This window comes from Sinohyriopsis cumingii, chromosome 1 (genome assembly GCF_028554795.1).
Source record: "Sinohyriopsis cumingii isolate HCF-2022 chromosome 1, ASM2855479v2, whole genome shotgun sequence".
Taxonomy (NCBI): domain Eukaryota; kingdom Metazoa; phylum Mollusca; class Bivalvia; order Unionida; family Unionidae; genus Sinohyriopsis; species Sinohyriopsis cumingii.
The window spans coordinates 68,159,200-68,173,558 of NC_142961.1; the positions used below are offsets into that span (position 1 = coordinate 68,159,200).

Sequence of the window (14,359 nt, forward strand, 5' to 3'; positions counted from 1 at the left end):
TCTACACAACATTATTCATGTCCTTTCTGAGATTTGTGAGCATGACAACTTGATGTGATTTGTTGCAAACCCAATGCCAGCTTCACATGACTTTGTTTTTACTTTGGCCGATCCACAAGGTGAAGCCATCTCCTACTTTATTGAGTTGTCCTTCCTTAGTTTGGAGAGTTTCACTCAGGGGTATCTAGAAGCTGAATCTGGCCAGTTATCTACCATCTAGAGCTGTTCTTCTCTCGAGTCTCTCTGCTGATGTACTGTCCAGGCACAGATAGTGAGCTGCATCCCAATCAGCTGTGGCATGCTAACCAGGGATCAGATGAAGCATGCAATGGTTAAGGCACCTTTTCTACACCTTCCTTATGCTACAGTGGTAAGCAGTGTGATCCTAAAAAGGGCTGCTCAGTTACCCAGGTGACTGCCGAATTCCACTGCTGCTTCAATCCAATGAAAAGTGAGCCTCTGCCTGTGTGCAGGTCTGCAGATAAAGCTCCAATGTATACCTGTTGATTTGCCACTCGCATATTTCCATAGGAATTGAAAATATCTAGTATGGGGAGAGGAATTATGTCACGACTTGTATGAGATTTGGATTTAAGTGTGGGAAAGTTGCACAATGTCACTCTTACTCTCTTATCCAGACCTATTTGAATCCAGTGGTACAACAATGTTGGGACATCTGGAGACAATTCCAGTTGCAGAGGATGGCCATCAGGTCCTAATGATCCTGAGCTAATGCCTTGTGATATCCACACAGCTCTTGCCATCTGCCTTCATGGCTGGGAAGATCAGCATATCTGCTTGGCCACCTGATCTGTGAGAGAGGATTTTCCAGAGGAAGCCAAGTGTAGCTGTCATCTCTGGGTCAACAGTCACTGGTAGTACCTTCTACTGTTACTTATGGCAGAAATCATAGCCTGACCTGACACACTTATAAGTACTCTATGCAGTCATCTTTCAGTGATATGATATAGTGTGATCTATTGCCCATTATTTTTATCTCTTTGAAACCAAATTTACTAACTTCGCTTTCAACAAAATCCAAAAACGAGTTTCTCAAAGTACTGATGCTTAGTCATTCCAGGAATTCAAGATATGACCATTCTTCTATTTAATTCCAGAGTGTTGAAAACATCTCTGATATTCTTGAGTAAAAATATTTTTAAATTAGCAACTGTGAAAGCCAAACTGAATGTAAAATTGGCACTCTTTTCATTAATAGTACAAATATGACTTTTTGTGAAGACCCAAAGATATTGAGATGACAGATTGTCCATTCTGGAAAAATAGTGACAAGATTGTCAATATATTCATTGTGGCAGCCATATTTTTGATGTCAGATTGGCACCAGTTTCATTCAGGACCAGCTAGATATCATAATTAGTCATCTATTTAAAACTCCACATCGAAAAGTGTTGGTAGACTTGGGTCCCTGTGTGCATGACCTAGTATGAAATATTCTATGGCTCAGTTCAACATTATGGGCTCAAGCAAAAAATACTGGAAGATTCGTAAGACAACTGCAGCATACTAGCATTCAGTTTACTGGTGGTACTACATATCACTCTAATCACACTGAATCTGTCTTGTCCAAAAGAAGCACTGACAGGGTCATTTAGTATCTTATGATCTATTACTTCTTGTTAGAAATCTTTTTAATTATTTTATTAATGTTTGCAATCACTGAATTTTTCTTTAAAAAAATCTGATGTTCTTCTTAGGGCTGTTCCATTTAAACATACCCTGGGAAGGCAGTGTTTTAAAAATATATGCGCCATCTATATACAAGTGCCTTCCCTGGGACCCAAGTGTTTTACGGGTCCAGTCCTTAAATCAAATGTTGCAATCTTTTATTCAGGGGTTGCAATGTACTGCAATGTGATTTTCAATTCAATACCCAATCTAAATTTCAGGATGTAGGAAATGTAGGCAACAAGGTGAAAACCACAAATGGAAAACTTTTAACGTTTCAGGCTATCGTATGTACTCTCTTATAAGTTGAGTCAAATAACAAACAAGAAAGATCCTGATCTGCCATAGTAGGGTCTATATTGCTTGCTCTACTGATTCCTACTAACTGCAATGACCCTGATCTGCCAGTGTATTATACAACAGCAGATCAGAGTCAGTGCAGTATGCAGTTCATTGGACTGAAGATTTATCACCTGTTTATATACTCAAAAAATTACCTAATTTCTTAAATTACATAATGTAAGTCCTAAACTAAATTCTCAACTGTATCTCAATCATTTCTAAATCAAGCATGTACTAATACTGTATATTATTACTGACGAATTCATGCTGTTTGAGATGTAATTCTTTGAAGAAAATGATATTACCACTTGGCTGATGAAAGCAGCTAAACTGTGAAGTCTGTCACTGAATGCCACTGATATCTGTAATAACACCAATAATAAGGTTAATGAAAAAGTTACAGAATAGATTTAATAGTTTCGAGATATATCTTGGTAATCTCTCCTGTGTATTAGAGAGTGGTATGAAACATCACAACAATATAAGTCAAAATTTGTGTGGGTAGTGCAGTGAAATCAATATTGTTGAAGTTCCTCACTACAAATTCTAACCTTCATGGGTGGAATATCTCATCTTTAATGAATGTATAGTGCAATTCCCATTCTCTATGTTCCAATTTTGAATTGCTGTGACCAGTCCAGATCTGGTTTCATTTGTTTGTTTTAGTACTATTGAACATCATTATCACCATGGTCCTAATCTTTTAAACCCTGCTTATAAAGTGTTTGATAGACATAGACTAGACATGCCTAATCAATAAAATGACTATATGCAGCACATAATATGCTGCAACTAATCAGTCTTCTTTAAATCCATCATATAAAAGCAAAATTATTAAGCTCCCTATCAAATACAAAAATAACATCTGTTCAAGACTACCCAATTGTGCTAAAATAATACAGTAGTGCAACAATCTTTCAAAAGCAAACCTGGTTGTTTGCCTTGGATTCTCATTCAAAACAGTTACTTCTGCAATTCAAATAAGAAACGAAAATGTAAAAAAAACTTTCCAGCTGACCTTCATTTTTTCAGTATGAAACTTGAACATAAATCTGTACAAATTTTTTCATACCTTCTAAATAATCAAGCATAATCAATACATAAAAATTGTACTTATTTTCTGCATTCTAATTTTTAAGATAAAAAAATGCATTTTCATAATAAAAAAGAGCAAACACTGATGCCCAAGAATCAGGTGAAAACTGTGATTTACCTTTTCGACTTGTAATTAAAAAAACTAATTAAAAATGTTGACCTAACACAACCCAAGATTCTAAAACTCCAGATGTCATTTGTAAACTGGTGGCTTCAACAAAACGTGCTGTATCCAATTTCAAACAAAGTGTTTTCTTGTAAAACACAAATCCCCTTGCTAACAGAGTATCCCACAAAATAGACTGGTATGATGGATTGATCCTGTGACTACTGAAGTTAAGGGCCTTTCAAAGAGATATACCGTGAATGCCAATTCAGGCTGGTCTGGACAGCATTCCAACCCAGTTCAATTTGGTTGCAAGACTAAGCTAAGGACTAAGCCACATTGTGTAGGAAAAATAATATTACTGCAATATTATGTAAATTTCATTTGTAATGCATACTGGCTTTTATCCATGATTATATGCTATGTATATTTCATTTGTATTGTGTGGTTAATCTTGGTCACTAATTGTGGGTAAAGGCCTACCTGACTCTTATTTACCATATATATTGGGACACCATATTTACAGAGACATCATAAATTAATTTTTGAAGTACTTTTCGTGTGCACTGTATGTTCTAGGACACATCATTTTTTTGTTTCTTTTAGTCATAAATTGTGTGACATCTTATAAATCAATTGAAAATTACATGTCAGAAAATGCACACATAATTAAATATATATAAAAAATATTTGACTGTGTACTTGAGATAAAACTATTTGATCCACTGCAGCATTATCTCATAAACCCAACCCTTCTCCTGTACAAGTACAATCCATCCATTTGGTGTATGAACATTTCTTAGCTCTCTCATGCCATAAAAAATTATCATTGTAGGCATCACATATCCTGTTTCAGAAATTGCAAGGAGTAAAGTTAAGATTTTTTATCTGCACCAGTGGTGCTGATTCTCATTTTTAACCCACTACTTATCGACAGTCTATACAGGAATAAAATCAATGTACACTGGAGTTTCATCCATGTTAATGACCATATTGTCCCCAAAATCTTTTCTTCTGGCCTTCACAAATTCATTGAATCATTTTATTTTCTCCTCCAAATCTTCTGGGAGATGCTGGGTCATTGATGTCTGTGCAAGAAGTACTAGATTGTGTCACTGTAAAACCTGGGCTTCTATTTGTTTGCCATCTGTAATCATAACTGATATAAATGGGCAATGATGTCTACAGGGTAAATAGTATTCACAGCATTAACTTGCTTTAATGTACTTTTTGTAACCTACGCAAGCAAAAGATTGTCATTTGCACTCACAGTGAATGTATTTTATAATAATGATTTTTATTTGCAAGATAATGACATATTGTTAACCTGGATATAATACACTCTTGGTTATTTTGGACTTAGCACCGTGTGATGCATGAACAGCAGGTGCCTTCGAGCAATGGGTTGATATTTTTCTATCTCTCTCTCTCATTTGTGATTTCAGTTTTCAGTCTGATAACATTCAAACCTTCGAGAACAACCCAACACGATTTGTTCATCGATATTCATATCAATGACCAACATATCACATTACCTGACAAAAGCGATATACACTATGGATGCATAAGCTACTTATACACAGAATGTTGATATATTTTTGCCTTTAATAAATTGCTCAGGAAGAACAAAAAAGTAAATAAATGCTACAATACAAGGTTAGTTTCTTTCATTTTATTATCAAATAAGCATTTTACTTATCTATTTTATTGTAGCATGCAGTGAGTGTGTGTGCGTGTGTGTGTCTGTGTGTGTGTGTATGTGTGATTGTGGAGAAATCTGGGCAAGGAAACAAATTATTTTATTGTGTCCCAATATATATATATGGTAAATATAGTACTCATATCTTTAGAGTTTATTAATTAACATACTACATAGCTAATACATGTCTATGATTTTTAGATGATATTTTATGATCAATAATACTCAAAGGTAAACATGTTTACAGATGATGCATTCAAGGTCAAGCTTTATATTGAAATTAAGAATTGTCTAGAAGCATGTTGTTTATGAATTTGAGGAAAATTCTATTAAGATGACAGAGTATTTCCAGAAAATTGTTACTATGACATAAGTAGAGTGGAGCAGTATACAAATTTGTCTACTTTGGAATTAATAATTCCTATCTTAACATTAGTCTTTAGAGGAATCAATTTTAGTTGTGTTTTAGTTAATATTTAAGAGGATTTATTTAAATTATTCATTGGAATTAAAAAGCACTCTTTGACTTTGCAGACTAAATCAATATTTTGAGATTAATGTGAGTTCAATCATGGATATTTTGGATTATATCATTCCGATACACCCAGACTGTTGGCAGATTAACACATTCAAGACTACTGGAACACAGCACATTCTGAACCAGAATTCATTTAGAACATGACTGGAATTCATTCAGAATATTCTATACTTCTGGACATGTAATAATACTTTTAAGATTATTTGTGATTTAATTCATAATAGTTCTTTTTATATTTTCACTTTGTTTTCTTGCAAAATAAATTATTTGCTGAATTTTAATAAACTTGTTGGTTTTCGTTCTTTCCGTTACTTAGTTTAATACCATAGAGTCATAACATACAAGTTATTAAGCTGCATGAACAAGTTTCATTAGTGAAAGGCGGAAATAAAGTTTGATTAGAAATAATATGAGTAGATTCATTGAGGATATAACAGACATATCATTAAGATGAAAATGTTATTCAAGGATGAAAATTTGGTCAGAATGACATCGTTTTGATATAAGTGAGTTACTCTCATGAAGATGTACACAAATATAAAAGTTCACAGATGTCAGTAAAGAAGAGCAAAGAAATTGGGGTGTAACATATGAACAGATCAAAATATAAACTAAAACATATTAGATAACAGTGCCTGACTTTTGGTATGGTTGAGTTACTCTCCTTATGATGCATCCACATAAAATTTCATGGGTGTAGGGAAAATATTTTCCAAGATATTGAGGGAGTAATCAATGAATAGTTGACAATTAACAAGTCACTCAAGTTTAAAAATGAGCTCACACTGATCAAGCTTTTAAAAGTTAAGTTGCTCTCTGAGACACATCTACATCTCAATTTTATGAATACAGATGAAACAGGGTAGAAGGTATTGAGAGTGTAATGAATTATTAACTGAGAATGTGCAAGTCACTCAAGCACAAAAGTTAGTTGAACCCACTGTGATGCAGCCACATACCAGCTTTAGTGAGACTAAATGGAATAGGATCTAAGATATTAACAGTTTAACATATAAATGATTAAAATAATTTAAGTCACAAAATCAGGAACTTAGGTCAGTGACCTAATTTTACTTGGTTTAATACTTTAAGATGCATTAATCAGAGGTCGTTACAAATAAATAGCTTAAAATACGAAATCACTTAAGTGTGAAAATTACATCACAGCAACCTAGTTTTGGCATGGCTGAGTTACTCATTCTGACATGCATCTATATACCAAATTTTTATAAGTGTAAATGAAAAACATGGTCCAAGATGATGATGGTGTAACAAATGAAAAGTTAGCAATAAAAAAGTCACTAAAACATGACAATTATTGACCTAGTTTTGGTATGGCTGAGTTACTCTTGTTGAGATGCATCCACCTATCTGTTTTTATGAGTGTAGGTGAAATAGATCAAAAAAATTGAGGATGTAATGAACGAATGCCTGAAAATATAAAAATCACACTAGCATGAACATTAGAGATCACAGTAAAACCTGTTCTGATATGGCTGAGTTAATCTTCCAAAAATGCATCCACATGCCAATTTTCATGAGTGAAATTAAGTAAGGTCCAAGATATTGACAGAATAACAAATGAACAGCTGAAAATAATTAAGTCACTCAAGCATGAAATACAAGTAGAAGTGGCCTTGTTTAGTACAGCTCACTGACATTTCTGGAGATGGATCCATATACAAATTGTAATGAGTGTAGGTGAAGTTGGGTCCAAGATACTGAAGGAATAATGAAGAAACACACAATCGAACATACAAACAAGTCAACAAACAGACAAAATACCATATCCTCTTAACTCCTATTGTGAGGGAATTATAAACATGTAATCAAAATTTAAACATTTTTCTTGACTCACCTTTCTGAAAATTTCAATATTCTGAGGCTGTGCTCGGCAGATGTCACCAATATAAATGGCATGATAAGCTGTCTGAAATATCATTAATTATAACAATGATAATAATGAACACAGATGAAAAACATCATGAAAATGATTATAGCTATTAAAATTTGATTACAATTAACTTAAATAATAAGGCTGCAATGTTTACCAAAATGTTGAAATATATACTCAGTTTATTATAACCAAAACTATATTTTATTTAAATGATCGGAAACTTTCAGCCTCTCCACTATCTACTAACTAAACTTAACGAGTCTGCTAAGCTTACTGAATAGCTGATGTGTTATAATGAATATGCCACACTTCACTCAGTTTGTAATTGTTTCATTTTCTGTACATGTATTTCCTTTACCTCTTATTATGATAGGATATGGTTGGTAGACGTGTCTATGTTTCATATATTAAAGTTTCAGCAAGACAACCCTGGGATTGTAGCGATATTATTTCCTACTTTACATATATGTACAATACGAAAAACTTATCATAGAACCATCTGTACTGGGCATATTCATTTAAATGCCTACCAAGTTTGTAAATCTTTACAGACATTGAACTAAAGTATTTACATGTGTAAATGTTGCAGCCTTAAAGGTTTAATAGAGTGTAAAGCACACTATGTATCAGAATGTTCATTTTTCACTAAACAACTCAGAAATGTGCATTAAAAATGCATATTTTAACTCACAGAGAAGAAAACAAAGATAATGTGTGCATTTATCAATGTTTTACAGAAAACGCTCTGGAAATATTTGTATACTTCTGGTGATTATATGATTTTTGGAAGTGATGTACTGTACAAGGCGATACACTCTATGGCTCTCATCAACATTATAATGAGGGAGTACTGTATCATGTACTTCATTATAAGGTGGTTTCTATACAAGGTGGTACTCTATGGCTACCTACATCATTATAATGAGGGAGTACTGTATCATGTACTTCATTATAAGGTGGTTTCTCTACAAGGTGGTACTCTATGGCTACCATCAACATCATTATAATGAGGGAGTACTGTATCATGTACTTCATTATAAGGTGGTTTCTCTACAAGGTGATACACTATGACTACTATCAACATCATTATAATGAGGGAGTACCGTATCATGTAATTCATTATAAGGTGGTTTCTGAACAAGGTGGTACTCTATGGCTACCTACAACATCATTATAATGAGGGAGTGCTATATCATGTACTTCATTATAAGGTGGTTTCTGAACAAGGTGGTACTCTATGGCTACCTACATCATTATAATGAGGGAGTACTGTATCATGTACTTCATTATAAGGTGGTTTCTATACAATGTAGTACTCTATGGCTACCTACAACATCATTATAATGAGGGAGTACTGTATCATGTACTTCATTATAAGGTAGTTTCTATACAAGGTGGTACTCTACGGCTACCTACAACATCATTATAATGAGGGAGTACTGTATCATGTACCTCATTATAAGGTAGTTTCTGAACAAGGTAGTACTCTATGGCTCCCATCAACATCAATATAATGAGGGAGTACTGTATCATGTAATTCATTATATTGATTTCACTATAAGGTGATAAAATCTATGTCTCTCATGGATGGCATTTTAGTGAAATAATACTGTATCCTTAATTTTATCACTACTGTAAGTTGTGGTGCTCAGCAATTAGAATTTGTTTTTTTGTTCATTTCAAGAGAAGCTGATTTACAAAGTATGTCTCTTTATAGCTGCTTACATCAAATTATAACAAGAGCACGGAGTCATCTAAATCAAATTTCTTTTTTGTCTGGACTTTCACGGACTGCTAAGGACAAGTGCTGTATCTTTCGAACACTGGAGTTGCATCATCAATATCCAATCAGACATCCAATTGGTGCTTTTGTGCTCAAGCAAGTGGTTTAGAAAACTGGGTTCCACTGTTGCTATTATACCACCATGCTAAACAGGTGATATTAGAATTTCCATGTTATGTGATCATAGTAGGCATGTAATTGTCTGTGAACTGAGATACACGAAATCTGACTGGACATCAGTTTATGAAAGGCAAGTGTTGTTATGATACAGTACAACTCCTATGTGAGCTGTAAAAAGTCCCAAAAGAAAAAAATTTATGGATATCCACTGCTGTGAAAAAATGTCAGTGTTCAAAGACTGAAGGATTTGGTAAAGATGTCATACATTGGCATTTGTATTTACAAATAATAAAGTAAGTAATGGGCATCACAAGTTTTGCTCTGAAAACAGATGTGTTGGTAATGTAAGGATGAATAGACAAATATAAAGATAAAAATACTGAGAATGATGAATAGAAGAAAATGTTTATCTGGACCACTATTATGTGTACAAAGTTTAATAGAGATATCTTGCATTAAGATTTAGGTATCCAGCATGCTCAGGAAATATAAGTGTAAATGATGGATGTATGCCAAATTTAACAGACATATCCTAAATTATAGTATTACAGTCTGGCCAGGGAGGGAGGGAGGGAGGGATAAAAATCATTCAAAAAATTAAAACTGGAGAAATGTGAACAGCTGAAAGGTCATTTGGACTACTAGTCTAATATGTGTACCAATGTTTCATAATGACATCTTGAACCATTATGGAGTTATGCTCCTGAAACAAATGTGTGGCAGTTGGACAGGTGAAAGCACCTAATTAGTTTATATTTTCCCAACCAACTTTATTCTTGGAGGGATGAAAACAATCCTAAAATACTAGATCATTGCTCTAGGCAATACCTACATGATGTGAAGAATGGCAGCATTAATTCACATGATTCATGGATCTAACATACAGTAGTCACTTTTATGAGGGGTACCTCTTTAAAGAGGCCACCACCTTGCCAGATAAAAAAAATTATATATATTTGCCATGTTGTCCACCTAAAGGGAGGCCACTCCCTTTAAAAGACTGAGCATGTCAGTGCAGAAGAGATGGCCTTATAAGATGGGGGCTATTGTGTAATCTTATCATGATGATAATAAAGACAATAATAAATGCAACTACCTTATAGAGTACCTGCCAGTCTCCAAATGAAGCTTGTGACTGGGTCATGCGCATCAAAATTCTCTGAAAGAATTACAACATTATATCTTAATTATGGACTTGCACACCATCTTCACTAACCAAGAGCAGTTGATCCACTTTATTCAACATCAACTATTTATGCATGTCAAGAGTCAATATGGAACTAACTAAGCTATATATGCCAAGGGTCAATATGGAACAAACTAAAGCTACATATGCCAAAGGTCAAAATGTAACAAACTAAAGCTACATATGCCAAGGGTCAATATGGAACAAACTAAAGCTATATATGCCAAGGGTCAATATGGAACAAACGAAAGCTGCTACATATGCTGAGGGTCAAAATGTAACAAACTAAAGCTGCTACATATGTCAAGGATCAATATGTAACAACCTAAAGCTGCTACATATGCCAAGGATCAATATGTAACAACCTAAAGCTGCTACATATGCTGAGGGTCAATATGGAACAAACTAAAGCTATATATGCGAAGGGTCAATATGGAATAAATTAAAGCTGCTATATATTCCAAGGGTCAATATGGAAGAAAGTGGATCAAATATACTTGGCTAGTGAAGATGTTAACACACATGTAGAACATAGTTCACTATTATTCTTGGATTACCAAAATACTTTGCAGACTCAAAAAAAATTTATAAATCATAGAAAACATACATCTTATGTGATCCTTCCCCAATCACTGAATACAGAAATGGGTGAAATGTGATTTTTTTTGGTAAAGCCATGAAAACTGATGTCCACACAAATAAATGATTTTTTTTAAATTAAAAAGAAACGAAAAGAAACTTGAGCAATTATGGAAAAATAAATGGCATCAAGTTAATTTTAACCAATACCCAGGCTGCTCTATCAAATGACATGGTGTATCTTTGACTCTTGGAGTGAGTTCCCTTATGAAATGTTCGTAAGAAGTTTTCAATCTCATATTAATACCTCAATGTAGTTTTCTCCAGAACCCTTAAAACTTGTACACGATCTAGATGTGACTAAACATGACCCTTATCACTAAAGAAAAATGGATAAAAATGATTCACTTCCTTTAAAGTTTTTAGACTTTTAAACCAATCATTTTATCTTGGTGGAAACACTGCTGTATTCATTTCTATTTTAAATAAAAGGATTTCTGAATGTCACACCTGTGCCATTTTAGTCCTGATGATTTTGATGTTTGCTGATTATCATGACCCATCACGTTTCTTTTTTTCAACAAGTGAATCAGTTTGAGCTGACAACAGTGAGCTGTTTCATACTAACTAGCTTCAGATACTGCTTTAAGTGGCCATTTTGCAAAATGGGCTTTAATGTAATGTTTGATGGAATTTTGTATTGTTATTGTGATCTTGGACAGTGTGATGCAATATATATTAGAAAAATTTATAAAAAGCACAAAGTAATATTATATAGTGAGGAAGATGTTTGATACAACTTTAATTTGTTTAAAATCTCTTTCAATGAACAGTGACAGTTTTAAAATTGCAACATTCAACAATTAACATACACACAGCAAATTCATCTACTGTAAGGTACTGCCCATATAATTATTGGGGCGATGGGGTCTGTGATTTTCACTTGAGCTGAATTCAATATATTTTCTGTTCTTTTATCTTAAAATAATTAACATTTGTTCCTAATAATATCATGGATATAATATGACTGTATTTTGCTATAAATCAGAGAAAGATATTTTTTCCAGCTATTTAATGACAGAAATTTAACAAAAAAGTGTCAGGCAGCTGCCCCAGAACACTGAATTGTTGGTCTCTAATACAATTGCAGTATACCACAGTACACTGGAAATACCACTTTATATCACAGTATAAACGTTAGCCAGAACCCAGTTCTAGTATAAGCTATCTAAGCATAAATGTCATATGCTGTCATGAGTACTGAGTACTGAGTATTAGCTGTTAAGAGAAACAGTAGGAGCTGTCAAGAGTAAATAGAATGCACTGCCAAGACTATATGGTATGAGATGTTGAGTTCATGCCATGAACTGTATGAACTGTGAAGAGTATATGGTAGGATCTGTTAAGAATGTATTGCACGAACTGTCAGAAATACATACTATGAGCCATAAACAGTACACGGCATTGACTTCATGACCTATCATAAGCACATGGTATAAGCTGTTGTCATGAGTAATATTGTGAGCTGTCAAGAGTACACAGTATGAATTGTTATTTCATAAGAGCTGTGTGAGTTGTCAAGAGCAAATAGTACAAGCTGTCAAGAGTACATGGCATGAACTGTCAAGAGAACATGGTATGACCTGTAAGAGTTGCCAACAGTATGCTAAAGAATGCATGTCTAACATTTTGGAACTTGTTGGACAAAAAAAATTAAGTTTAAGCTTTAGTACACAGGAAACTGAAAGTACTGACCGAGACATTCTTGATATTCTTCAGATTATCTTGATAGCTTGACACAACCTCAATATTTCTTGGATTAACAAAGAAAGAAATAGCATCATATCTCTGCTTAAGGACAGTCTGGTCTCTTGAAGGTCTCAAAAACCAAAGTCTGAAATTGAAATAAATTAATTTCTGTACAAGTCTGTGAGGGCTGCAGATATAATTAGAAACCAGCAAACATTTTTTCATTGTTGCTATCACAACCTAAAATGGTGCTCAAGCAAAGTATTATGTTGGAAATTTTAAGATACTTCTGACTATAAACTATATGGTAATGGGCACCCCACTGATGCCTCTATCTTTTTATCAATATATATTATTACACCTAAGTTTAAAAATCCATGTCAGTTGTTGAAACTCAAAGCCACAAATTGTCATATTGCAAAAGAGAAAAAAAAAAGAAATGAAATATCCACAGATGTGCATATATCAAACTTAAGGTCACATCACACTACCCATAACTGTAAGCCATATTACTCTCACATTACTGTCGTATCACCCTAATATAGTTCACAATGATATTTCACAACTCAAAAGAAATTCCTCAGGGTCTACTATTTTTCTCTCACTCAAACGGTTTTCTTCAGTATTATTAAACACTTATTGCCATTGGTTTTGAACTAAATGACACAGTGTCCATTATCAACATGTCAGCTACCTTAATTTGTGTAAAGCCCTCTGATAACTTAATATATGCTCTATATAGTTAATTCATCATAACCTAAAAACAAGGGTGCAGATGCAAGTAGGAGAGACTGACTGTTTTTTACTGTCAACAAATGTAAAATTATATAGTTTTACATGATATTTTGATGGTTTTGCGCTGCATGTTTATATATTTATGTGAATAAATTTAATTATATGGAACCACTACCACACTCTTCATATATGGTATAAATACCAATTTGTTCCAGTAAAATATATTTCTTCGTTAATAGTTACCTATCATAATACCTAAGGAGAACTACTAGTACCACAAATCCAGTCTCACCCAGATTAAATCTTTTTAGCTAAAAAGCTAACAGTTTCTGCCAACCTATGAGGGAGTTAGAGTGATCTCCCCTTGATACAGGGATTTTGCACAAAATCCAGCAAATTCTTCATTTACTATCAGAGCAGATGGCATGCTCTCCATATGGATGTAACTGTGGGGAGGCTGGGAGGGTTTATTATAACCAGGTAAATATTATTGAAGAAACATTTTTCTAGAAAAAATTGGTTTCTTCTTCAGTTATGTTACCCAACCATAATACCTTAGGATAATGGGTAAGGGTTGAAGCGAGATATATCCCCTTACCCCAGAGAGACCATCTCTGGTCCCATAAGGTAGGTGAATATATGCCATTGTTTTCATACACCTTTATGATGGAAGGCTATGTTGCTTAAGTGATTTGTCCAGCATTGGTTGTGAGAACTGTTTGCTCCTGAGGGTATATTTTTTAATAAGATCCAGTCAATCAGGTTCAGCAATTTTGGCCCTGTCGCCAAGAGGTCCATCATAGGTCAATCCCATCAGCCACCCATTGAATGAAAATCACAG

General features: G+C 34.0%; 1 protein-coding gene across 1 annotated transcript in view; it reads right to left on the minus strand.

Annotated features, from left to right (window-relative positions):
• The window catches only part of LOC149807063 (mutS protein homolog 5-like), a 163,226-nt gene that overhangs the window by 64,065 nt on the left and 84,802 nt on the right, over positions 1-14,359 (minus strand). The window contains exons 10-13 of the mRNA XM_089961387.1: positions 12,790-12,928; positions 10,366-10,428; positions 7,328-7,399; positions 2,337-2,393 (exon numbers count right to left, since the gene is read on the minus strand). Of these exons, the coding sequence (XP_089817513.1) occupies positions 2,337-2,393; positions 7,328-7,399; positions 10,366-10,428; positions 12,790-12,928 (331 nt within the window). The remainder of the gene's footprint in view (positions 1-2,336; positions 2,394-7,327; positions 7,400-10,365; positions 10,429-12,789; positions 12,929-14,359) is intronic.